Genomic DNA, 14,569 nt, shown 5'->3' on the forward strand with positions numbered 1-14,569 from the left:
AAATTTCTCTCCCTCCGTGGCAATCTGGATGCTGTCAAATCTGTTATTATTTGATGCTGCAAATTCTAATTCATATAGCACTTCATGCTTCTATAATGATATCATTTGATTAAGCCACTACAGTGAATGATTGACCCTTGCCGCAGTTGTTGCTAGTTCAAACATCTTAGCAGAGGTGAAAGTGACTGCCACCAGTGTTGGAGGCTTACCAGTGTTGTAGAGTTTACTTGAAAATCTCCCCTAGGGAATCTACTTGTACAAATATGATGAGAACAAAGATTCTTTATAAACAGTAATTTGAAGATGGTGATTTTGAAGCTTTAGCATTAGTACAGTTGCATAAATATATTATGCCTTGACTTCGGCTTCTTAGATGCCTTATAATTGCCTATTTTGCTCTTGCATCGATCACCATTTCCTCCGATGCACATTCTCTGAATGATCATAAGTTCATAACATATCGATGGTTCTCAAAGTTACTCTATCTGCAGGGATGGAGACAAGTTCCAAAGGCAGAAATTGATAAAAATGGATGATAACAGGGTCATATCTTGATGATAGGCAATTCACTAGAGAGTGTAGACTTCTTTTAGACAGGTAGAAGCTGGTCGTTGAGACAAATACGTGTAAGCCATCAGGCATGATTCAAGATGTTAAAAACTGAAGCTGCTGACTGGATCATCGACTTGAAAGTAGAGGTTGGATTACAGAAAGGGTGGTGAAAGAAATCAATGGGGAATGTCCTTAGAGATAGTGAAGGCACATGCAAAAGTTGTTGCTCAATAGATATGGGGGTGTTTGGTTCACCACCGAAATTAGAATGGGAATGGAAATCGGAGTGGCTTGGAATCAGAATTGGAATGGCCAAATCCCCCGAAGTGCTTGGTTCGTGATCGGAATCGGAATCGAAATTAGAATGAAAATTTGAATCCATAGAGGAGAATAAGGATTGAATTTTATATAAATTAGGCCATTCCCATTCTACTTTGGAATCGGAATCGGAATGGGACTCCTCCCAACTAAACGGTTGGAATGGAAGTTACCCATTTCCATTCCGATTCCAGACCCCCACATCCGTCCAACCAAGCACCCCCATAATTTCCGACAACACGGATTCACTTCTCCAAGGACCTCTTCCTCTTTCCATGAGATTCAAGAAAATGCTGTTGGGTTGACAAAGGTTGAAAGCAGTAAATGCAGACACTGTTATCTATATGCTACCGAAGCTTAAGAATACTTCATGAGGATATAGAAGATGGAATTTGGAAGGTATAATGCCATACAGTAAGCACTGCTGTAATGTTGATGTCCCCCCTCTGAAAAGCTATATTTTTTGGCAGTTCTGAGTATTTCCAATATGTATATACTAGATGAATTATGTAGATGCACTTTAGAAGGATTTATAGGCTCTGGTTGCACTAGGAAATGGTTTTGATAACTGGACCCAGAGTATTGCTACTTTAGGAAGTATATTGCAGTCATTCAATCTTTTAGATTTACAAAGGCAATAAGTTAAATAATTGTCAACTTTGACAGGCCAGGTCACAAGTTAATGTGTGATTCAATATACTGACAGCTAATTATACTTTCAGATCGGAGTATTCAATTTTTGAATTTCAGCACAAGATGGTGACACAGTTAACGCAATTAATATTTGAGTAAGATTTAGGACTCTGAGAACGTTGTGGGCATTTTGATCTTTTTTGCTATTATCTAACAGATGCAAACCACCCATCTCTCAGAAGTGCACATTAGAAGTTCTTTGTTTCTTTATTGTGCTTTATTTAATATTTTTTTCCATTCCAACTCAGCTGCATATAACCAATTAACCATGCGTAACTACTGGCTTAACAAATGCTTGATTAAGTTGGCCATATCTACCCACAAATCAAGTTACTACCTTCTAAATCAGATGAACTCATGATCTTTCCAAATCTATCCTCTAAATTAAGTCCTTACCTTTTGAATCAGCTCAATTCATGATGCTGGTTGTTAATTATGTCTTGAATCAATTAATGCCCAAACCTATGTGATAAATATGGAAGATCTTGCAAAGATTTCAAATGAAAGGTGGCCAAGCATTTAACCCATGTGACAAATGTGGGATATGCAAAAGATTTGATAAGATCTTTGGATAGATATGATAAGGATATGCATAGATATGATATGATCTTGGAAGATCCTTGCAAGATATGATATGGTTGCTATATAAATGCCACATTGTGTGGCTTTTGAGGCAAGCAAGCAAAATGAGTGTGAGCTTGTGAGAGTAAGTAAGATTTGGATGTATTTGGGCAAAAGGTTTGAGAGAGTTTTGAGTATTTTGTAATTCTCCATTTTATGAAAATTTTTTTGATCATCTTCACCCGTAGACATAGGCTTAAAAGCTAAACCACGTAAATTCTTGTGTCTCATTATTTCTCTGTCTTTGTTTGTTGTCCATTAATTTATTTCATTTTCACACCCAAACAAGATCTGGATCCAGGGTTATTTCCAACAAACTGGTATCAGAACTATTATAGCTAATTCTTGTTTGGGTTTTGAGATGGCAACAACAAAGTTTGATATTGAGAAATTTGATCACAATATGAGTTTCACTATGTGGCAAGTCAAGATGCACGCAATCTTAACTTAGAATGGTCTACATCAGGCACTACTGGGTACAGACAAATTACCTAGCACCATGGATGAGGCAAAGAAGCAGGAGATGGATGATAAAGCCGTTGCTTTCATTCAGTTATGCTTGTCAAATGAAGTCTTGCGAGAAGTCATGCAAGAGAAGACAGCCAAAGATTTGTGGGACAAACTTGAATCTTTATATATTACAAAGAATCTCACCACCAAGTTGGTAGCAAAGCACCGTCTTTACACACTCAGCATGGCCGAAGGTGCGTCTATTAAATCTCATATTGATGATTTCTCCATTATCCTTATGGATCTACAAAATATGGAGATTTCTTATGATGATGAAGATCAAGCTCTTATGCTACTTCGCTCACTACCTCCATCCTACAAGCACTTTAGAGATACTCTAATTTATAGTCGGCCAACTCTAAAGTTAGAGGATGTTAAAGCAGCTCTATTTTCAAAAGAACTTATTGATAAATAGCTTAGCACGAGTAGAAATGACAACCCGACAGAAGGTCTACTCGTCAGAGGAAGGTCTATAGATAGAAGCTCTGCTAGCAGTCAAAAGTCAAGGTCTAGACCAAAGTCTAGATACAGAAATTTGACTTGTAATTATTGTAAGAAAAATGGGCATATCAAAGCAAAATGCTTTAAGTTACAGAACAAACAGCAGAATAGAGACCAGAAGAAGGATGAACCTGCTGAAGCCAGTCTTGTGCAGAATCATAAGCAATGTGATGTTCTCTTGGTTAGTGATGATGGATCCAAAATAAAAAATGAATGGATTCTGGATACAGCTTGCTCATTTCATATGTGTTCCAACAAGGACTGTTTCTCCACATATGAATTCGTAAATGATGGAGTTGTGTTGATGGACAACAATCATGCTTGCAAAGTTGCAGGAGTGGGCACAGTTAAAATCCAGATGCATGGAGTAGTCAAAATCTTCATTGATGTTCGACATATTCCAGACTTAAAGAGAAATCTCATCTCTTTGAGTACATTAGATACGAATGGCTACAGATATACTGTTGGAGATGGAGTTTTGAAGGTTGTCAAAAGCTGCTTAGTTGTGATGAAAGTTGAAAAGTTGGGTAAAGTATTTGTGCTGCAAGGCTCTACAATTACAGGTGCAATAGCCTTGTCTACATCTTCCATATCAGACTCAGATGTCACCAGATTATGGCACATGAGGCTGGGACATATAAGTGAGAAAGGCTTAACAGTGTTAAGCAGAAAAGGTCTTCTTTGTGGTCAGAGTACATCAAAATTAGACTTCTGTGAGCATTGTATTTTCAAAAAATAGAAAAAAGTCATTTTCAGTATGGTAGCTCATAGAACTAAAGATACTCTGGACGACATTCATTTAGATCTTTGGGGTTCTGCACGTATTCTGTCAAAAGGTGGTGCCCGGTATATGCTTACCTTCATTGATGACTACTTCAAAAAGATATAGATCTATTGTTTGAAGCATAAAAATAATGTATTTACCACCTTTAAGCAATGGAAGGCCTTAGTTGAGAAGTAGGCTGGAAGAAAAGTCAAGCGACTCAGTACAGACAATGGCTTGAAATTCTGTGAAGGTGACTTCAATGAATTTTGTAAAATTGACTGCATTGTTCGTTACCTTACAGTCAGAGACATACTACAACAAAATAGTGTAACAAAGCATATGAACAGAACGCTCTTGAAAAAAGTTCGCTGTATATTATCAAATTCTAGCCTATTTAAAAACTTTTGGACAGAAACAGCTTCTACAGCTTGTTATTTGGTAAATCGTTCTCCATCCACAATAATTGGGTTAAAGACTCCAGAAGCGGTATGGTCTGGTAAACCTATTGAATATTCTGATTTAAGGATATTTGGGTGTCCTGCTTATACACATGTTAATGATAGTAAGTTAGAACTTAGATCTAAAAGGTGCATATTTGTTGGTTATCCTTCTGGTATAAAAAGATACAAATTATGGTGCCTCGATCCTAAGTCTTCAAAATTGATAATTAGTAGAGATGTTATATTTGATGAATCTGCTATGTTACATTCGAGAAAGGAGATTTCTGTTTCTTTTGATGTAGGTATTAAGAGTTCTAAGCAGGTGAAGTTTGAGGTGGAAAATGTAACCCTTCTCCAAAGCTCAGTTCAGATGCCTGCCTTTACTGAAGTAGAGGAAACACCACATGTTGAGGAAGAATATTTCATTACCAAACATAAGCCACCAAGAAAGAAGATGAGACCCGTAAGATTTGAAGATTGTCTCATTTGCATTAGCTGTGGCAGAAAAGACAAATACTGTTGATGAGCCTTCAACATATTTAGAGGCTGTCTCTTGTGTTGATTCAGGCAAGTGGTTGTGGCTATGCAGGACGAGGTGAAGTCTCTTCAGAAGAACAAAACTTGAAAATTGATCAAACCGCCTAAAGACAAGAAAATTGTTAGTTGCAAATAGGTCTTCAAGAAGAAAGAAGGCACTCATAGTATTAAAGATATTAGATATAAAGCATGATTAGTTGCTAAAAGCTATAGTCAGGTTCGTGGAATTGACTTTAATGATGTTTTCTCACTTGTTATTAAATATAGCTCTATTCGTATCTTGCTTGCATTAGTTGCTATGCATGATCTAGAATTAGAGCAACTACATATTAAAATTACCTTCTTGCATGGTGAACTTGAAGAGAAAATTTACATGCAACAATTTGAGGGTTTTAAAATTAAAGGTAAAGAAGATCATGTTTGTTTGTTGAAGAAATCATTGTATCATTTGAAACAGTCTCCCAGATAGTAGTATAAGTAGTTTGATTCTTTTATGATTAGACATGGCTATTCTAGGAGCCAATATGATAGCTGTGTTTATTTCAGAAAACTTAATGATGGCTCATTCATTTACTTGTTACTTTATGTTGATGATATGCTTATTGCTGTCAAAGATATATATGAAATTAACATGTTGAAATCAGAGTTGAGTGGTGAATTTGAAATAAAAGATTTGAGAGCAGCTAAAAAAATTTTGAGTATGGAGATTCAGAGAGACAGAACTACAGGTAAATTGTATCTAACTCAAAAGAGTTTTATTGAAAAAATTTTAGAAAATTTTGGTATGAAAAACGCCAAACCTGTAAGTACTTCACTTGCTGCTCATTTTAGACTTTCAGCTGCATTGTCACCACAGTCAAATAAAGAAATTCAATATATGTCACATGTTCCCTGCTCTAATGCAGTTGGTAGTACCATATATGCTATGGTTTGTACTCGTCCTGACATTTCACATGCAATTAGTATTGTCAATAGATATATGTCCAATCCAAGAAAAAACACTGGCAGACAGTGAAATGGATGTTGAGATATTTACGCGGTACTACTAATGCATGTTTGGAATTTGGAAGGACGAAAGATAATATAGTTTGTTATGTTGACTCTGATTATGCAGGTGATCTTGATAAAAGAAGATCCATTACGAGGTATGTGTTTACCCTCAGTGATTGTGCTGTGCTATCAGTTGGAAAGCTACTTTACAATCTACAGTTGCATTATCTACTACTGAAGTAGAGTATATGGCAGTAACTGAGGCTATAAAGGAAGCTATTTGATTGAGAGGTTTATTTGGTGAACTTAGCTCCAATCAACAAGTGACTGTCGTCCATTGTGATAGTCAAAGTGATATCCATTTGACAAAGGACCAGATGTTTCATGAAAGGACGAAGCACATTGATGCGCAGTACCATTTTGTCCGAGATATTATTTCTGAAGGAAAAATTATCGGGAAAAAAATTGGTACTGTAGATAATCCAGCTGATATGATGACTAAATCTCTCACAGTGAACAAGTTCAGATATTGTTTGGACTTGATTAGTATTTGTTAAAGTTGAGATTTGCCTTTAAGGGCATTTTGAAGAAGATGATTGAAGAATTTTTTAATGGCAGTTAATCAATTCAAGCCAAAGTGAAAATTTGTTAATTGTGTCTTGAATCAATTAATGCCCAAACCCATGTGATAAATGTGGAAGATCTTGCAAAGATTTCAAATGAATGGTGGCCAAGCATTTAACCCATATGACAAATGTGGGATATACAAAAGATTTGATAAAATCTTTGGATAGATATGATAAGGATATGCATAGATATGATATGATCTTAAAAGATTCTTGCAAGATATGATATGGATGTTATATAAAGGCCACATTGTGTGGCATTTGAGGCAACCAAGCAAAATGAGTGTGAGCTTGTAAGAGCAAGTGAGATTTGGATGTATTTAGGCAAAGAGTTTGAGAGAATTTTGAATATTTTATAATATCTCCATTTTATGAAAATTTCTTTGATCATCTTCACCCGTAGACATAGGCTTAAAAGCGAAACCACGTAAATTTTTGTGTCTCATTATTTCTCTATCTTTGTTTATTGTCTATTAATTTATTTCATTTTCACGTCCAAGTAAGATCTGGATCCAGGGTTATTCCCAACACTGGTCATACCTTTTTATATTTAGGCCTACTCTCTTCTAAAATTTATTTATTTCATGAAGTAGCAAAGGTGTGTGGACTCCGATAATATGCAGCATACAACAGAAAGTCATCTTGCAAGTCCTAGGGCTTTGTTTTAACTGCTTTGCCTCTAGACACATTGCAAAACAAGCCTCAGATGATACAACAAAATATTAATGACATCTGAAGTGCAACATTTTTGATATTTTGTCAACTATATAATCTTCTGAACTTGGATAGCTTGGCAACATCTGAAGTGCAATGTTTCCAATATTTTGTCAACTATATAGTCTTCTGAACTTAGATAACTTGTACATCTCAGAGGTATCTGCAGCTATTCAAGAAATTCATCCAATTTATTTTCACAAAATACTAGACTGAGGTATTGGAATAATGCACACTCGTCAGATGTTCTGGCAACTTTTTAGTCAGTAGTACGAACATGAGCACATATTTCTGTAAAGTTTGCTTTTCAATAAATCTTTTACAAAGAACCATTACTAGAGATAACAATACTACATTATGGATATAGGTCCATGCTAGACTCGAAGAAAGAATTAACTCAACACCTATTTTCTCCCTTCTGAATGCAGACCCAATTGATGATGGATATGATTGTCAGGCTCCGTGAGAAGGTATGTTGTTCATGAAAAGGAATCCAGATATTTTAACTAGCACCATCCAGTCATATGTTATGGTCATATTCAATGATAGTAAATGTTTCTAAAGGATTAGTCCTTTCATTACTAAAACTACTGAACATGAAAGATCCTGCATACTATTCTCATTCCGTGTGGATCACCCTCAAGTTATCTATAATCTCAGGGTCAATTTCAAGTTAGTGGTCAAAGTTGATTTAACAGTTGATGCTACCAAACTGCATTATCAATCAGAGTTTTATTATAAGTAAGAATTATAGGTTAAATAAACGACATGTCATGTGTATATTTGTGTTAAAATGCAAGGCTGAATGTGAACTTAATATAAGCGGAACTAGTGGGGCGATCAAATTGCAGTATAAATTTTGCCTTCTAACAGGCTTGGACTTACTCGGTATTGTCCTCCAACGGTTTGGACACGCATAAGAGCAAAAACAAAACTTGCAGGATTCATCTTCATTTTTCATTGCATATTCTTCCATGAAAGACTTGCGTGCTGTCGCGTCGAAGGCTTGTCATACTGATAAACCCAATATAGCAAATTGTCCACTCGATCTACCTGTGTGCATCACGAGGGTGGAAGTTTTTGTTTTACCAAGTATTTCACACATCTGTTTCTGTCTACTAATCACTTACAGTAGGGCTGCAAGCAACGCAACCTGCATGTTCGTTTTGGCTGTGATATATAAGTTGTCAAAGCTTCACTCTTTAGCCATTTGCGGAAGCTAACTCTTTGGTCTAGATTGGCTCGAGCTCAGCTATGAACATCCAAGATTGGTTATTTAGCCACTCGAACTTCCAAGTTCTTATGTTAAGACTGAGCGTCCTCCTCGTTTTGGGAAAATGGTGATTATCTGGACTGGTGTCATTTTACATGGCGGTCCTTGAAATGCACCTTGACCTCATGTTTTTTTCCCAATGGAAAAATGGGGTTTGCTTTTGATACGAGGCCGAGCGTTGCAACCGTGCGATATCAGAAGATACCCATAGTCCTCGTATCTCTCTCCATTCAACCCATGTAGATCATCTACTTGTCTTCTTTTTTTTCGTGAGTCGGCAAGATTTGCTGAACCGTTATCAGGAGTCATACCTATCAGTTTCATAGGATATTGGTATGTACTGTACTGATATAAGACATATCAAAATTAAGAGAGGGGCAGAGAGAGAGAGAGAGAGAGAGAAGCATGCAAGAGATAGCTAGGCATGCTAACCTCAAATTTAAAATCTCTGGATCCGATCCTCATCATCATCATCTATGGAAAAGGTGGCGGTAGCATGGTGGCAAGAAAGAGAAAGATGGTGGCATGGTGAGAAAAGAGAGAGAGAGAGAGAGAGAGAGAGAGCAGAGAGAGAGAGCGATGATAGTCTGCGGTTGTTATCGTCATCATCAATATTAGCGGCAGCAGTGATAAAACTTTAACTTTGAGGAGGGAAATCGCAAAAGAGAAGATGAGTCACAAAAGAGGAGGATCGAGAAACAGGAGAGAGGATGGTTATAGAAAATTAAGCTTGTTTCAGTTTCATAATAGCTTGAAATCATTTGAAAGTGAACAAAGCTCGTGGTTCAGACTAATTTTGGGCGGTTTTGATATAGGACCAAATTGGGTGGCCGAACCATCCCCATTTATGACCTATCTTGTTTGGTATCGCCTAAATTGCCTAGTTTGGGATTGTTTGATAAATCCTATGAAACAAAATAATTCAATGGTTCACACATGGAAGCATAAATAATATAGTGATTCATGTTGTAAATATTTGATGGCTAGGTCTCACGAATCCAGGATAGTAGAAATCTCAAACTGTCAGCATCTAAATCATGTTCATCACTCATGTACATTGAACTTCTATAATGTAAATCAAGATTTAAAATACTAGTATGATATCCAAATATCATACTAGGATATTTTTTATTTTTTTATATATATTATTTTTTATCTTGAATTTTAGTTACATTCTTTTAATTATTTTTCATGCTCTCTCTCTCTATCTCTCTCTCTATATATATAAATAATATAAGTGAACATCATTTTTTTCTTATTCTAGATCTCTACCCGCAATATCTCATGACTCAAGAAGAGAGAGAGAGAGAGAGTAGATCTTCTCTTTTTTTCTTTAAAATTGGAGAATTTGATTGGGTTATGTTTGTGTAACAACCCATGCAGGCATATATTTAGTCCTACATCGATTATTCATAAAAAAAAAATTAAATATTTATATGAATCCAAATAATAATTTTTAGTTAATTTTTTTTAGATAAGATCTTAGATTATGATAAATAGTATTAAAACTGATCTGACACAGCTAATATGGATTAAAGGATACTACAACAAGGGCTAATTGAGATTGATTATGAATTGATTGTAGTGTAACAGGGGCTTATTGAGGTTGATCATAAATTGATTGTAGTATTTATGATTAGCTTTGAATGGATTTGAATCTTTAGCCTAATGAGAATGTCGGTGCTTAAACCAAAAGAGTATATGCTGGGTATTTAGTTTCACATTGATTATTCAATTGGTGCAAATCAATTTTTTTGGGTGATAGAGGATGTATACTTGTTACAAGGTAAACCTTAAACATCAATTACAAAAAAAAGGTTGGATTGGATATTCATCTTTTTATTAGAAATATAAATACTGACAAATATTTTGATCCTCCCTACAACGGAAGGGATGCCATAGCAACATCCGAAACCGGTGCATATTGGGGGGCTATCTACTGTAGCAGCATAAGAAAAGGATTATCAGTAATCACTTGCCTGTACTGCGCGCTCGACTTCCAACTTAATTTCCAGCTGTCAAACCGCAGCCAGCAGGACCCCTGGCGAGCGGTGCCATCGTTCCTCCGCTTCCGATAACCATCCCAAACGACCAAATTACATGCATCCAAATACGTAGCAGTTGAAAAAAGAAAAAAAAAAACGCAAAAAAAACTTAAAAAAAAAAAAAGTCAATGACAAGAGGAAGAATGAAAGAAGATAACCCGGATACATTATTAAGAGAGAAAACATCAATATGAATGTAAAAAATAAAAACCATAATGTTTAAGCACGTGTTATATATATATATATTATACACATGCCTTCCGTCTCTCTTTTGTGTTATGTCGTGCAGGGACAGGCGTTGCTCGAGGAGAGGAGGTTTCTGGTATCGGTGAGCGAACAACAACCACAACATAAACCTAAGAAGAAAAGCGATTGCTAGGTTTCATCTCTCTTAAATCATCTTTGGCTTGGAGTTGCAGATGGGGGCTACGGAGAAGGGGAAGGAAAGCGAAGAGCATCGCCATGGTGATGGCGAGGGCAATAATAATAGCGGGAATGGCAGTGAGCGCAATTGGGCGGGTACCGAGGAGGCAGGCGGCGCCTGTCCTTCCACTTGGCATGGACTCGGGACGCGGCGGCCGCAGATGCACGTTCTCCGGGATTTATTTCGCACGTGATGTGGTTGCCGGTGGCCACGCAACGTATCCTACTCCGCGGAGTTGTAAGTATGCTTTGTCCCTAAGTCACGTGACCGTAGTTACGCGTGCCACCAAGCACGAGGAGATTGGTGTATGATAGAACAGTTTCTTTCTACCCATTATGTAATGTATTGTGTGAACTTTTCGTGTTTAGAACTCCCAGTTTGCGTCCCGAGCGGATTGGGTCGCTTGTTTTTGTGACTCAGCGATCCTATGGATCGATGCAATAGCTGCTTCAAAAATTTTTAGAAATATTTATTCTGATTTTGTTGGATATATTCATATTAATTTTGTATGAATTATCTAATTACATTATAAAAAAAACTTCAAATATAATTTAGTAATCAGGTCCAGAACACAGCTATCTAAACTCACTATTTTGGTTGGATTGTTTATGGATGTCCAACATTGGATAAAAAGGTCCGATCCAAAATCAGGTGCCCCTGTAAATTGGCCAAAATTTTGCTTTTTATTAAAATCTTTTGTCTTAAACCTGTGTGGTTATTAGTTGATACTGTCTTTATATTTATATGGATCATATTTAACTGGACATTATATATGTTTTATTTGTTGTATCATCTGTATTTATTATATTATTTTGAGTCATGAGATAATTCATTTATCTCATCCAACCATTAGAGCTACGAGCGAATTGAGGTTTTGTATTTTTTTTTCTTTTTTATTGAGAGAGAAAATGGTATGCACCGCTTTATAATTACTATGTAACTTTTACCAATAAAAATTAGACAATTTTGCCATTCAACACTGCAATTCTCCCATTGTTGCAAACCATTAATTCTATAAATTCTGCATATTAACCTATATTTTAAATTTTTTATTTGAGATCCCACTCCAATTCCAAACCTAGAAAAAATGCACATGAAGAAAAGGAAGTATTGAAAATATATTAAAATATTTGATATTAAAGTAAAGTTTCATTCAAAAACCAAAATACTTGACATTCTATGAGGTTGAGCTGCTCTATTTTAAGTGTTTTATCCATTTTTGTTATATCAAAATCTGAAATCTATCATACTAAATCTAAACATGCTTCAGAAGGTATAAATTTTCATAGAAATATCAAATTTGGAGAATGGTAGACTTTTTGAAAATGTATCTCCGATGTTTGTAGGTTCCATACTTGCAATTGATATCTTATAAACCTCGACAAATACTTAATGTTTCTAGATCACAAGCGGACAAAAGCTACATATGTGATTTAATGATAATTTTTTTATGAGTGATATTAAGAGTTAGTTTAGTTGGCCATAATTTTTGCTTTGGAGATTTTTTTTCCCCATTTTTTAAGAGAGAGAGAGAATTGGGTGGGGTGTTTGTTGTGATGGGCCAATGTTGCTTATCCAACAAAAATTTGCTAAGTGCCTTGATTGTTCAACAACTGAAATTGTTATGTATTCATACATCTGACAATGATGATATGGATCAAAAAAATCAGCATGGCCAACCGGAGTTGACGCAATTTGCATATAGTTATGCATTAATAGAATAGTTTGCCTCATAAGCTTTAGAAATGGTTTAGCACCTGCTTCATGTAACAAGTGTGAAATTAGCCTGGCCAAGGGATAATTTTAGTTAGCTACATGTAATTTACTTATCTGAAGCTCAGGCATCACCTAAATTTCATGTGTTGTGCCACATCATTTTCTTATTGCAGAAATTCATAGATTTCAGATCTGTGCCGATGCTATATGCAAGCCAACTTGGCCAAAGTATTTTAAGTTCATGAAATGCTAGATGAAACTGAGTCTAACCCATTGAATACTTGGCTTCATTCATCTGAAAATAGGCTGGCTCAAGCAAACCATGGGCTGGTCCAACCTATTGGGCCTTTTTAATCTTATTCCCTCCAGCCTAGAAAGTGGACATTATCCAAACTAATGAGAATTCAGGACATTTTCAGACATGTCGCTCCTAGATCGCCCTTGATCTCGATAGCCAAGTAACTTAAGTTGTAGGACAGCCAAATAACCATGGTTTCTAATTGCAGCAACAATAACACTATATAATAATGATGATAAAAATTTCAAGACTCCCTGCAATGTTTCCAACAGATGGATATTTTATATGCATTTTGACAGTATGACATATTTCTTAACAATCATTTATCAAAAATCATGAATATTAATTAATGATCATAGTAGCTGTTATTGGACACTTATAATTTCAATATATAATACCAAGGGTCTTGCACGGGGTAGATCCATCTTTGATTATTATTTTTTGGCTCAAACAATTCTTTATTCCCTTGATAATGACCATAAAACAAAGGCATCCATGGCTGTAAAAGTAGATATGAGAAGAGCCAGTGACAGAATTAATCGGAATTATTTCATCAAAACAAAGAATTAATTGGAATCATATATCGGGTGTCCTTACAAACTAGAAAGGTTAATCAACTAGATCAGAGATCGCTGAATCTTATTTCTCTATCGATGATTTAGAGATAAGGTTGTCCTTTGTTTCCATTATCTAGGTATGATGATGTATTTCTGTCCTTTATGATTATGAAATGCCACAGCTTATTTGAAATGGTCAAACATTACAAAGTGAATTAACTTTCAGCAAGTACCATAAATCATAATAATTCCATAATGGATCCTGAGTTTTGCTATATTGTCTAAATTCTTATTAAAAAGACGTAAAAATCTTGTATTATTTTCAAACTACATAATATTATTATTTTTTGAAATATTATCCAGATGAGGTGGAAATGATAGAATATTTTTTGAAAATTAATTAACTAACTAGCACAACCCTTTAATGGGGACGGCAATAGATCAAATACTTGTTCTTACCTTTTTACTCAAATTTGTGGTGGAAAATAGGAGATAGAATACTGCACTAAAGTTCTTTATGTATTGAATAAAACGTCAAAAAAAAAAAAAAAAACTCTTTTACTATTTTCAAAGTATATAATATTCTTATTTAATACCAAAAAATCAATGCTATTAAAGTGTAAGATATCGATTGTACCATGTTATTAGAAACTGTTATGTGCTGGTAGGTCTTTAAAGAGAAACACTCGCTTACCAAAAAAAAAAACAGAAAGAGAAAAACTCAAACCACACGCGATCTCCGTTATTAACAACTCAACAAGCATACCAAACGGCCACACGTGTGAGTTGTAATCCGTGTTGAAGAGAGAAGAGGAAAGGAAAGGAAAAGAGAAATTAAAAAACAAAATAGATAAATACACTCCCTTTTTCAACTTATTCACTTCATACAGAGCGGATATATCAAAATATTGTAATTACTTACAAACAAAGTAACCTTTTAATTACTCAAAAATGGATAAATATAGTCTCTATTTTTAACTACTCACTC

At 35.4% G+C, this 14,569-nt stretch overlaps 1 protein-coding gene across 1 annotated transcript in view; it reads left to right on the top strand.

Moving 5' to 3' along the window:
• Positions 1-11,506, top strand: part of LOC105042149 (MADS-box protein EJ2) — a 64,143-nt gene extending 52,637 nt beyond the window's left edge. The window contains exons 5-7 of the mRNA XM_029263658.2: positions 7,697-7,738; positions 10,876-10,914; positions 11,006-11,506. Of these exons, the coding sequence (XP_029119491.1) occupies positions 7,697-7,738; positions 10,876-10,914; positions 11,006-11,203 (279 nt within the window). The 3' untranslated portion in view covers positions 11,204-11,506. The remainder of the gene's footprint in view (positions 1-7,696; positions 7,739-10,875; positions 10,915-11,005) is intronic.
• The last annotated feature ends 3,063 nt before the right edge of the window (positions 11,507-14,569 follow it).

This window comes from Elaeis guineensis, chromosome 9 (genome assembly GCF_000442705.2).
Source record: "Elaeis guineensis isolate ETL-2024a chromosome 9, EG11, whole genome shotgun sequence".
NCBI classification, from domain to species: Eukaryota; Viridiplantae; Streptophyta; class Magnoliopsida; order Arecales; family Arecaceae; genus Elaeis; species Elaeis guineensis.